The sequence below is a fragment of the Myxine glutinosa genome, chromosome 2 (genome assembly GCF_964187855.1).
Source record: "Myxine glutinosa chromosome 2, kmMyxGlut1.1, whole genome shotgun sequence".
Classification (NCBI taxonomy): Eukaryota; Metazoa; Chordata; class Myxini; order Myxiniformes; family Myxinidae; genus Myxine; species Myxine glutinosa.
In genome coordinates this window covers 190,076,944-190,090,051 of record NC_136262.1, presented here as the reverse complement: position 1 = coordinate 190,090,051, position 13,108 = coordinate 190,076,944, and the positions used below count along the sequence as shown (strand labels likewise).

General features: G+C 42.2%; 1 protein-coding gene across 1 annotated transcript in view; it reads left to right on the top strand.

Annotated features, from left to right (window-relative positions):
* The window catches only part of LOXHD1 (lipoxygenase homology PLAT domains 1), a 181,154-nt gene that overhangs the window by 21,783 nt on the left and 146,263 nt on the right, over nucleotides 1-13,108 (top strand). The window contains exons 7-9 of the mRNA XM_068108949.2: nucleotides 727-850; nucleotides 3,040-3,290; nucleotides 7,782-7,917. Of these exons, the coding sequence (XP_067965050.2) occupies nucleotides 727-850; nucleotides 3,040-3,290; nucleotides 7,782-7,917 (511 nt within the window). The remainder of the gene's footprint in view (nucleotides 1-726; nucleotides 851-3,039; nucleotides 3,291-7,781; nucleotides 7,918-13,108) is intronic.

Genomic DNA, 13,108 nt, shown 5'->3' with positions numbered 1-13,108 from the left:
CTTTTACTCGTTCTCCTCAGTTCCTTCTTGTACTCATTCTCCTCAGTGCCTTCTCACGCTCATTCTCCTCAGTGCCTTCTCGCGCTCATTCCCCTCAGTGCCTTCTCACGCTCATTCCCCTCATTTCCTTCTTTTACTCATTCTCCTCAGTGCCTTCTCATGCTCATTCCCCTCAGTGCCTTCTCATGCTCATTCCCCTCAGTGCCTTCTCATGCTCATTCCCCTCAGTGCCTTCTCACGCTCATTCCCCTCAGTGCCTTCTCATGCTCATTCCCCTCAGTGCCTTCTCACGCTCATTCCCCTCAGTGCCTTCTCATGCTCATTCCCCTCAGTGCCTTCTCACGCTCATTCCCCTCAGTGCCTTCTCATGCTCATTCCCCCTCAGTGCCTTCTCATGCTCATTCCCCTCAGTGCCTTCTCATGCTCATTCTCCTCAGTGCCTTCTCATGCTCATTCCCCTCAGTGCCTTCTCATGCTCATTCTCCTCAGTTCCTTCCTGTACTCATTCTCCTCAGTTCCTTCTCACGCTCATTCTCCTCATTTCCTTCTTTTACTCATTCTCCTCAGTTCCTTCTTGTACTCATTCTCCTCAGTGCCTTCTCGTGCTCATTCTCCTCAGTTCCTTCTCACGCCCATTCTCCATTTTAAAAAATCCCATTAGCTAAAGCTCTAGATGTTGAAACCCCAAATGAAGCATATTGAAATATTTGTTATTTCTCATTGCAGGTAACTATGGAGGACATTGAGATGAACAAAGTGTACGAGTTCCCTGTGAACCGCTGGCTTGCTGTGGATGAGGACGATGGAAAGATTCAGAGGGACATCATTGTTGGAGGAAAGGAGGCACGGGGTGAGATTTGGTTATTCCAGCACGAATACAACATCAAATCATCATTCTGCATAAATAGTAACACTGATTGCTGTACATACCTTGTTATTCTTCTCGATTGGCCAAAAGTGTTATTGCACAAATTGCATCAAGGATGACATTGATTACTTGGTATCCGTCTCTTGTTAGCCCGTCCTCTGCGCAGCAGAAGAAGGGGTTTTGGAATCACTTCTGTGCATCTGTCTGTCTGTCTGTCTGTGTTTGTGTCTGTCCAGGCTGTAACTTCTTTTTTTTTTAACCATTTGAGCTATTGTCATCAAATTTTCAACAAAGGTTTATCAGAATATGGAGAAGGCGAATTAATAATTCTGTCAAAAGATCAAAAGATCAAAGGTTAGCGTCACATAAAATCATCACTTTTCATCCAGTTGACCTGAAATTTTAAGAACTTGCATATTGGGTCACAGAATTGGTTCACTAATCAAAATCTAGAAGCTGATTATATTGTCGCGTGACTACCCTTGGTGAACACCGCAGGGTAACACGAATGACCAAAACGAGCTTACTACTCTGAGGCGTTCAGTCAAAAATATAGCAGAGAATACGCGTTGGGGGGTGAGTGGGTGGGTCGGGGGGAGAGACTGGAGCCTTACTTTCACTGATCCTACCGGCCGTCTTCACCCTGTAATAATTAATGCGAGCCCCCCTCCCCTCCCCTCGAGCACGCAATCCGGAGACACGGCTCTGGTGTTGGCGGGAAAAAGGCCTCACTGTGCGTCCCTTCACTCCGGGCCTCGCGGAGCTCGTCGTTCTTGCTTGGGGAAAACCGCAACCGCAGCTCTCCGTCCGCGGCTCGTCCGCCTCACGACCACCAGCCCGATGCCGGGACACGTTCGCGATGAAGCCTCCCCATGCAGAGAGCAAAGCACAACCGTCCACTATCGCTTTTGGAACAAGAAAGCGCAAGAGGGAAACGTTCTCTCTCAATGCCCAGACACCTGAAGAAAGATATCGGCCGTTCCAAGTCCTTTGAATGCGCCACTCTCCCGTCATCTCCCGCCACCCCTTTCTCATCCAACCAGTGCGTGCCACCTCTACCCGTGCTTGTCAATCAAAGCCCCGACCAATCACTGCTCTCCGGGGCGTGGCTCTCGGCCTTGCCCGGCCTGTGTCCTCACCACGTCGGGGTAATGAGCGCGAGTGCTTCATGCATGGATTCCGGTGGTTTTTATTAATCAGTGTATTAATTGGGGTGTCGATTGTGTGGCTTGGCTGTGTGTCTAATGCAGTGTCATAAGGAACAAAGGAATAAATTGCAGAGGCATCGACACACAGGGGATGAATTTACCCATAATCCCTGATTAGCATACCCCACTCCTCTGATGGGGACAAAGATACACTTACACGACAGTCTGGTCTAATACAAAGTCCCTACTTATGGTACATCGAGATGGTTCTTCTTCTTCACGACAGTCGGAGCACACCAATCTATACACTCTACCTGAACTAAGGTATCCCTACCCCCACAAACGTAACAATATTTTTAGATCTAAAGCTTAAAGGTCAAGGCTGCATGAAATCATCAATTTTGATTTTGTATTTTTTAAAACTGTTTTCATTATTTGAGCATACGGAAGAAGACGATGACGTCTGAATACAAATGGACGCCGCGGACGGGCTTTGCATTTTCAGATGCTTTCTAGTAATTGTCATTTTAACAATTAGCCTCGACTGTCCTTGAGTGTTACTGATGCAAGTACGTCTTCATGTATCTGTTTCTGTTACTGGTTTGTATCTCTTGCTAGGCCTCAGCAGGTGTGATTCCTTTTCCCATTTCCACCAATGAAATGCAACCACTGTTTTACCCTTCTACAATCTCCTCTCCTTTGTGCTGCTTCATCTGCTTGTTGTCATGCCAACGTTTTACCTTTGCTGCATTTTGTCTGTTGATACAAGTGCACTGGGTTTTGGTAATTGTTTATTAAATAAATCAAAAGTGTAAATTTTATGATTTGGGCATTTGATTGCAAATTGTAATTTGATCCGCTTAAAAAAATTATTTTGCAATTTTTGACTCCTCAGTACTTTATCCTCCAATTTTGAACCACCACGCTGCATCCAAATATTTTATTTCAACATGAAAATAAGGCTGCAGTTGTCTGTTTATTTTATTTTATCGTTTTTAGACTTTGCTTGATCCCATCCTATAGGTATCGTTTATAACATCTCCATTACCACGGGAGATGTGCGAGGAGCTGGAACCAACTCCAAAGTCTTTGTGGTGCTACATGGAGCACGGGGCTTGCGTAGCAGTGGACGGCTATTCCTGGAGGGTGGTCGCTTTGAAAGGAGTCGCACCGATTGCTTTGGTGTCGAAGTTGCCGCACTTCTCAGCCCCCTCAGCCGCGTCACTGTTGGACACGATAACTGTGGCGTCAGCTCAGGATGGTTCTGTGATAAGGTGTGGTTATTTGGCAAAGCCCTGCTGCACGTAAAATGTACAAAAGTGTTTGACCCACTTAACATTGCAGGCGGATGTACGTATAATTTGGCTGTGACACATTCAAGTGGTTGTTTGGTCGCAGTATGATAGACCCTAGATACTGAGCAACCAGTTAATGCGAACCACCATTGCCCATCCATTCCAAGGCTGTTTGTGATGTATTTAATTTACTCTGCGCATGTCAAAACAAAAAGTGGGGTTAAGCGATTGGTTCACTTAGTCTGTCTGTATGTCGACAAAGGTCACTTTATGATCAAGGAACAACTTAATTCCAATTGATTGTTACACTGTATTTTTAACACGATTCGGAACATGATTTGGAATGCAAACCTGTTGTTTAGCACTTCTTCGTCTGAATTCTTCCCGATCATACATGCTCAGAGAGGAGTGAGATAAATATTTCATTCTATCTGCTTGTCTGGAAACTATATATATATATGTAAAAATCATTCCAAACAGGAAACTTACTGTTTTTATAGACGTCATAAAGGACACAATGAACAAGCATAAAGAACTAATGCAACGTGTGAAATAAGGTGGTGTAAAAGACGCTGCATCAACGTCGGTAAACTTCGAAAAACGTTTTCTGCATCCTTTAAAATCTTTATTTCATTTCAATTGATTTATATTATAGCCTTTTTGGCACTTTCAAACAGCTCCCGATTAGCAGTACCTGGACAAAATATCACGACCAATCAAATTTGCCACTCTCAGATCCCGCCAATGTCCTTTTTTCTCAACACTGCGTGGGGTAAAGTGTGTAGTTCATTTACAGTCACGTGAAAAAGTAAGTACACCCCACGTAAAGTTTTGACTTTTTCAACATATTTCAACATACAGCTATTTGATCTTCATTTCAACAATATTGATAGATGAAGGTGATATAATATAACAAGCATCATGAAACATTTACATTTTGAAGTCCATTGTATAATTTAAATAAACATAAATGCAAATTTCGGATGTGGAAAAAGTAAGTACACCCCTACATTTATCACTACTTCAAATACCTAAAATTAGAATCGGGTGCACCAGCTCAGGTGCAAATTATTAGAACATCGTTAGAGAGGATCTTGGAGGAACCTGTCTTATTTAAACCTCAGACATTTAGTTTGGTTTGCTCTTTGTTGTTGAAGTGTGCGGCGTCACCATGCCTCGAACAAAAGAGCTCTCTGAGGCCTTCAGAAAGAAGGTTATAGATGCCTACGAGTCTGGGAAGGGATTTAAAAAGATCTCCAAACAATTTGAAATCAATCATTCGACTGTCCGGAAGATCATCTACAAATGGAGAAGATTCCAAACAACTGCCAACTTGTTCAGGCCAGGCCGCCCCAGCAAGTTCAGCCCAAGAGCAGACCGCAAGATGCTGAAAGAAGTCTCTAAGAACCCCAGAATGTCATCACGGGACCTACAGGTAGCTCTTGCCACTGTTGATGTCAAAGTGCACGAGTCTACCATTAGAACGAGGCTGCACAAATTTGATCTACATGGGAGGTGTGCCAGGAGGAAACCTTTGCTGTCCAGAAAGAACATCAGGGCAAGACTAAAGTTTGCCAATGAACACCTAGGCAAAGACCAGCACTTCTGGAACAATGTGCTCTGGACAGATGAGTCAAAGGTAGAGCTATTTGGCCACAGTACCAGAAGACATGTTTTGCGAAAACCAAAGACAGCATTTGACCACAAGAACCTGATACCAACTGTAAAGCATGGTGGTGGAAATATTATGGTTTGGGGCAGCTTTGCTGCATCAGGGCCTGGGCAGCTCACCATCATAGAATCCACTATGAATTCTTCATTGTACCAGAGGGTGCTTGAGGATAATGTGAGGCCATCTGTCGGAAAGATGAAGCTCAACCGAAGGTGGACCTTGCAACATGACAATGACCCTAAACATACCAGTAAATTCACCAAGGAATGGCTGAAAAGAAAGAAATGGAGGGTTCTGGAATGGCCAAGTCAAAGCCCGGATCTAAATCCCATCGAGATGTTGTGGGGGGATTTGAAACGAGCTGTGCATGCAAGAAACCCCTCAAACATCGCACAGCTGAAAGAATTCTGCATGGAGGAGTGGGCAAAAATTTCTCCCAGTCGATGTCAGAGACTGGTAGACAGTTATAAGAAACACCTACTTGAGGTTGTTTCTGCCAAAGGGGGCAATACCACCTATTCGAGCCAAGGGTGTACTTACTTTTTCCACATGTGAAATTTGCATTTATGTTTATTTAAATTATACAATGGACTACAAAATGTAAATGTTTCATGATATTTGTTATATTATATCACCTTTATCTATCAATATTGTTGAAATGAAGATCAAATAGCTGTATGTTGAAATATGTTGAAAACGTCAAAACTTTACATGGGGTGTAGTTACTTTTTCACGTGACTGTATGTGTTTGCACCTTACCTTTCTGTTTATATGCAACTGCAATAATTTTGGCACATGTTTTGAAATTGCATTTTCATGATACTCATCACTGAAAAAAACAACAATCTTATCAAGAAAAATGTGCACACCATGCTTCTCACATCAAGGAGGACACCAAAGAGATTGATAAGAAGATCACTCCTTTTGCATCGTCTGATGCATGAGCTATTGGGTACAATCCTGGATGGGTTGCCACACTGACACAGGACACCAGGCTTAGAGAGATTGATAAAGGAGTAGAAGATGAATCAGTTATCAGTAAAAGGAAGAAAACAAAATTGATGCCAGAAATTGAAATGATTTGTCGACTTGTGAGCAAAGTATCACCTGTGTAGTGCACATTATCTGCTTGTAGCAAATGCCAAGCTCGTAAAGCTTGGCTCTACCTGGTTCACGAAATGGAACAGTCCTGCTATATATGCTTTTGACTGTTTATGACTTTATGGCATTCATGAAGCTGCAAACATGTGTCAGCTCCGTCACCACCATGGTATGTTTGCACTGAGATGGATTGAGCACTAAAGGAACCACTTTGGCCACTCTGCAGCGTCCATTAACAACGTGAGCCACACAGGTGTCTTTGGTATTTGGTCCCCGAAGTATTTGCTTCTGAATTTTTTTTGTTATCTTCATGATGTGATTCTTCACTCTGGTGCTTTGAAGAGGGATCACTCGAACTAGCAGCAGGTTACTCTGGCATGTGGAATCAGCGTAACCTCAAATGTTGGCTTTGTTTTCAGAATGGCCCGGACTTAGTTGCAGCTGTACCTCTGGCTCACTGAACTCAAACTCAAAGGCTAAGACATCTTTTTGGCAGGTTGGTGGTCTTTCTGTCTTCTACCGACTCCTCTCCGGCCTTGCTCCCCCTGCTCTGTCTGTGCTGCGTCCCCCAAATATTCCTGCAGGATGCACAAACCCTCTTCTGGTGAAACTACCAAAATCAAGACTCTCTTCTCACCTTCACTCTTTCATTTCTCTTTTTTCCCGTCTCTGGAACAAACTCTCACACTCTCTTCAATCCCTCTCCTCCCTCCAAATCATCAAAACAGCTGTTCACCACCATCACTTATCTTCCCCCATCCAAAAGCTTGATCTTTTCTTCCCCCGTTAATCCACCCCAAATCCACCTTCTTCAAATTCTGTTTTGTTTTTTGTAAGTCCTTGTAGTGTCCATCTTGTTTATCCTGTGTACCCCACCCAGCCCTCTCCCTTCGACAGATCTCCCGATGTGCTGGTTCTCTACTGTAGATGTGCTTCCCTCTCTGTCCCCCTATTGTCACCCGCTCATTTTATTATATGTTTCTATGTGTTAGCTCTTACACGAGCCTCGACTGAGTATAGAAAAAATTACTGGTCAGTGATAACAAGATTCTGGAAAAAAGTGACCAGTTTAGTCATATGTTAAAGAAACGTAAAACCAGACCAGATTACGTAAAAGCCAGCAGGACTGCAGCTAGAACAGTCACCGGCGCCAAATGACAGCTTCTCCTGTCTTGCATGTAGATGCAAATACGGTACGAAAGCTTTCTAAAACATTGCAATTCATTTTGTTCATGTTGATAAATGGCAACGTCAGGCAGAATGCCAACAGAGTTGGGGGCATCCATTTTCTCTGTTCGCTAAAAGGTTTAATGTGAGCCCTTGTATGTAGTGCATGCATTTATGTGTTGTATAATAGCCTGATGACAGTTTCCACTGAAGGTGAATGAGAGATTTTTTTATTTTGGACGTGGTAAGTAATGTTGCGGATTGTATTAGATGACCCAAGCTCGGCACTGCCATTAAAAGTTCACATTGTCATGGCAACACTGTAGTGTGTGCGTGTTGAAACGTCGCAGCCTCTATAAAATGTGGGGAAATTTGACGACATGTCCATAACAGTGCTTTTTGACAAATTTCCCATTGTTGTAAACTCTGAATTATGGCGTCTCCATCTTTTCAGGAGTAAAAATTAATTATTATTGATTGAGAACATCTGCCGTAAGTTTTGTCCTCATGGTTGCGCTTCATTTTGTCAGGTGGTGGTGTACTGTCCTTTCACTGGCATTGAACAAACATTTCCATGCCGCATGTGGTTAGATGAAAATGAGGGAGATGGCCTTATTGAGCGAGAACTGAATGAAATGATATCTCTCCGTCAGTTCAAGCAAAAAAGTGAGTTGGTAATCATAGAAAGATTATATAACGGTTGTTAAATGTTTTGGTGTTTTATGACTTGAAATGTTTTCACTGACCGTAGTCCAGTGAAACCTTACGACCTCATCCGATATGCTGGTGTAATGGCAATATATATTTGAGTGCAATCAAACTGCAGGAGAAAATTATATTTTTTGTAATTATTTTGTAATTATTTGTTTTTGTAATTAGTTTGTAATTTTTTTTTGCAATTTTGCAATTGTAATTCTTTTGTTGTTGATGGAAAAATAAAAGAGGGCTAAAGCATTTCCTTCCTTCATTCATTATTCATGGCAATATTATGACATTAATTATTAAGAAAAAAAATCTGTTGTTTTTTTATTTAAATTTAAATTTCTTTTATTTAAAGTTAAATTTATTGTATTTAAATTTCTTTTATTTAAATGTAAATTTAAAAAATTTAAGAAAAAACATTAATTAAAAGAAAAAAAGAAAAAGAAAGAAGAAGGAAAAATATTATTCATGGAAAAATTCATGGAAAATAAAGCACTGATCCTTCACAATGATCCCATGCCCTCACCCGCACCACTTCTTCCCTTGCGTTAAAATTTGTCTTTGTTGTTCAGGTGCTGAGTCTGATAGAAGATGAGGCAAAAAAGGGATGGTGAATGGCCTACAAACTACACGGGGCAAAGGGGTAACAGCTGAACAGGAATGCATGGATGCATGACAACATAAGGGGATAATTTGCAGAATAAAGGGGGATGAATCTCAGCAGCTGTGGAATATCTCACATGTAGAAACTGGAGAGGTGAATAGGTTGTGGTAAGCAGCACACATGAGTAAGGCCTGACAGGAAAGACTATGAGACAACAGACTCAGGAAGACCATTTGTCTTCATGAAGAAGGGGGGTTAAAAATACAGTTTAGAAGCCTCAACTTAAAAAGGGGTAAACAAGGAAAGGTTTTCTGGTAAAACATTTATGACCTGGAAGGGCTAGCAAGGCCTTGGCAGAAAGATGATGAAAGGGCAAAAGAAACAATATCAGATGAAAGATAGCAAAAGATTGAAAGGTTGCCTGTGGTGTGCGAGAAGCAGTCCCTGAGATCCAGCCTCCATTATCACGAGGCCGTTGATAAGGAAGGCCCAAGACTTTACTGCCTCAAGATGGGCAAGGTGGGCAAGGTGGGCAAGGTGGGAAGTAGCAGCACTAACTAATCATTGGGGTGAGCGGGTGGGGCAGTACCATCACCTTGCGTGGCTCCCAGTGCTTGATCACAGAAATAAACTAGAAAGCATCTGAAAATGCAAAGTCCGTCCGCGTCCGTTTGTAGTCCGACGTCTTCTTCTTCCGTATGCTCAAACAACAAAAACATTAAAAAAAAATACAAAATGAAAATTGATTTTATCCAGCCTTGACCTTTGATTTAAAAAATAATCAGCTTCTAGCTTTTGATTGGTGAACCAATTCTCTGACCTGATATGCAAATTCTTAAAATTTCAGGTCAATCGGGTGAAAATTGGTGATTTTATGCAACTTTGACCTTTTGATCTTAAAAAACAACAATCGGTTTGTAGCTTTTGATTGGTGAACCAATTCAGTGATCCAATATGCATATTCTTAAAATTTCAGGTCAATCGGATGAAAACTGATGATTTTATGTGACGCTGACCTTTGACCTTTTGACAGAATTATTAATTTGCCTTCGCCATATTATCGTAGTAAAGCTTTAGCGAAACTTTGATGAAAATAGCTCAAATGGTAAAAAAAAAAAGTTATGGCCCGGACACACACACACACACACACACACACACACACACACACACACACACACACACACACACACACACACACACACACACACACACACGTGATTAGAAAGCCCCATCTCCCGCTGTGCAAGGGATGGGCTAATGAACGGACGAGCTGGATGGTCCTTCTATGGGGACAAGGCGACAGTGTCGGGCTTTGCTGCATTAAGAGGCATGTTTCATTTTTCTCATTTTTGCACAGATCGATGCTGCTGTGGCTGTGTGTAGCTGCTGTAGCTGCTGTGTTTACTGCCTGGTAAACTGACAGGAATATCTTTGCACAGGGTGGAGTCATCTGTAAAATTATACAATAACTTTTCCAGTGGTAAATAGGGGTAATTGATTTTTGACCAAGAATATGATTGGCCCCAAAATGCTACCTTGAGGAACCCTCACTTCTAAACAAACGTAGGGCACAGGAAAGACCGCCCACCATGCAAAACAACCTGTTGCTTGCAAGCGCAAATTAAATATAACCAATTCAGGAGGGAGACACTGGACACCAACCATTAAGACTGTTTTGGAACGCATGGCAGGCTGCCATACTGTGTCATATGCTCAGGAGTCCGTGTATAGTGAGTGGTTTTCTTGCTTGGAATGGAGAGTATCCATCTACTGTTGACATACAATCTGCATGTCCAGAATGGTATGACCATTGCCGAAACCAAACTGATGATCGGAGATCAGAGAGTTAGAGAAAAGAGATGAGTTTTGAGGTCTCCTTGGATGATTGATTCCATTATTTTGCTCATGATCTGGCGAAGGCTGACCGGTTTTTAATTGAGAGGGTCAGTTTTAGCTTTCGCAACTTTCCATGATGTAGGTATCGGCAGCCTTCAGGGAAAGAACAGGAAAAGAGCAGAGAAGGAACAGTCAACAGATGAACAAGTCTTGAAGTTAAAGTGGTGATTCAATCAGGTCCATCACCCCTTGAGGTGCTGAAATCAAAGGCCTTCTGTATCATTGGAATCTCATGCCAGAAAGCTCATTCTCAGGGTCTGGCTCACCGGAGGGATGTTGGTGGCCATGCCAGACCAATCTGCCTAATTAAATTGCCAAACATGATGGCGCCTTTGCGGTTATTTGAAGACAGCTGGAGAGACAGATGATTTCAAGAGGATATTATATAAGGAGCCAAGGGGAGTTGAGGAAGAGGAAGAAATATTGTAAGGGAATTTGGAGCTTGAAATTTGAAATTGAAAAAAAACCAAACCACCTTTTAGAGGCCATTTTTACCCACAAAGCGGGGGTTGGCCTTTTTCGGGCACCGTGGTTGTTGTTGTTTTTGTTGGTCCCCTTTTTGAAGCAATGTTTTACGGCCGGATGCCCTTCCTGCCGCCAACCCTTTTTGTCGCCTTTTACGACAAACAGGGAATTACCAGTGAACTGGTGCTCAATTTGCCGACCTCGGAAGAAATGAACAGGCTGAGTCAACCCCCCTGGCGTTAATTCAGCGATCGACCGGGATTCGAACCCAGGATCCTAGGATCCTAAGCTGGCACCCTAGCCGCTAGCCCAACACCAGGCTCAACACCAGGCTCAGGAAATTTGAAATTGAAAAAAAGAGGAAATTGAAATTTGAGATAAGTATAACTGAAGAGGGTTGTTATATTTATTATCTCCATTCTTAAAAAACCTGGGGGGGATATTGTAATGGGTTCCGTCTGTCTGTCTGCCCATCACACTATCTCCTCCTAATTGACTGTGCAGAAATTCACCAAACTTAGTAATTATGACCACCACATGGCAAGAATGTGCGAGAGATGTGCAGTACCATTTTTGTCCTAGCCCCCCTGCGGCTTTGGGTTTCAGTCGAAAACCAAAAAATGCAATTACGGGCACATTTTAAATGAAACTTTGTACAAATATGCAATCAACATTGGTGGACACATGATATATGTAACGATTTTGGGGATTTGGCCCTGGTTCGTGTCCCAGGGAGTGAGGACTTGCGGGTCAAAACAGATTTTTTTTTTTAAACTCAAAATTTGAGATTGGGAAATTCCTGGTGGAACCTTTTGACATCTTCAACCTTGCTTTAGGAGGGAAGCGTGGGGATTTGCGATGGCACGCCTTTGACTTCGCTCTAGTCGCTTCGCTTCGTTTTTATTATTGTCATTTATTGAGGGAAGGTCGGGAAGGAAGGGAGGTAGGTTGAAAGCAAAGTTGGGAATGAGCCAGAGAGACAAAAAGACAGACAAGAAGAAGAAGAGAAAAAGAAAGAAAGAAAGCAGATAAAGTGCTGACCGCACACGTGTATTTAATATCCCGTATTTCTCAAAAAGTCCTGCAACAAATACAAATATGTATGGCACTTGTAGGTATAATATGGTCACACATGTTTATCAATGGCAAACAATTATTCTAATGGGCAGAGCTTAGATTTTGTAAGAGCAAAGCACAAGGTATCCAATCTCTTTGAATCCGAAATGGAAGATTTTATATACTGTCTGTTTTTTCCTGTGACATGTTGCAGGTCTACAATAGCTCTGTGTCGTTGTTGTTGTTCTTGTTGAGTGTCGATTTTTGCAATGAGCACCCATTGGTTGGTTAGCTGCCAGACCCCACCAACATTTGTCACGAGACTCCACCCACCATGGCACCAAGACAAAATTATATGCCCGCTATCTTGGTTTTCTGGTGGGCCGAAGACATCAGGCCTGTAGGCCTTTGCTGATTATACACTGCCTGGATTTGTTGCATCAGATTTCCATTGGCTTTGTTACCTCTGCCACCAAAGGTGGATGGAGGTTATGTTTTCACCCCTGTCTGTCTGTTTGATTGTCTGTCTGTCTGTCTGTCTGTGAACAAGATATCTCAAAAAGTTGTGGATGGATTCAAACGAAATTCGGCGGAGAGGTAGTGTATGTGGCAGCGAGGAAATGATGAGATTTTGGTGAAGATCCGGATACGGATCTGACTAGTATCATTACTCCCGCGTGTGTGTGTGTGTGTGTGTGTGTGTGTGTGTGTGTGTGTGTGTGTGTGTGTGTGTGTGTGTGTGTGTTCGTGTGTTTGTGAAGTTCTGAACGGATTTGGATGAAAGTTGGTGGGATGATTGCCCTTGCGATAAGGAAGAATTGATTAATTTTTGGTGAAGCTCAGGATATTATTCCTGATCCAGGAATTTTTTGAAGGATTTTTTTACCATTGGAAGATAGGGCTCATTTTTTTTTTAACATTATCTTCTATATATTCTATATTTAACATTGTGATATGAAAATAGTTTTCATATTTGTTGTAAATATAGTTTGAACTCGTGGTTATGCGTTAGAGCGGTTTATTTTTTTTAGCAGCGTCGTCTTCAATGTTCATTTTTTTTTCTAACAAAGACATATTCTGTCATTTTAAAACCACCAAAGTGTGTCTTAGGTTTCCCCGTTTCATAAAATGTAT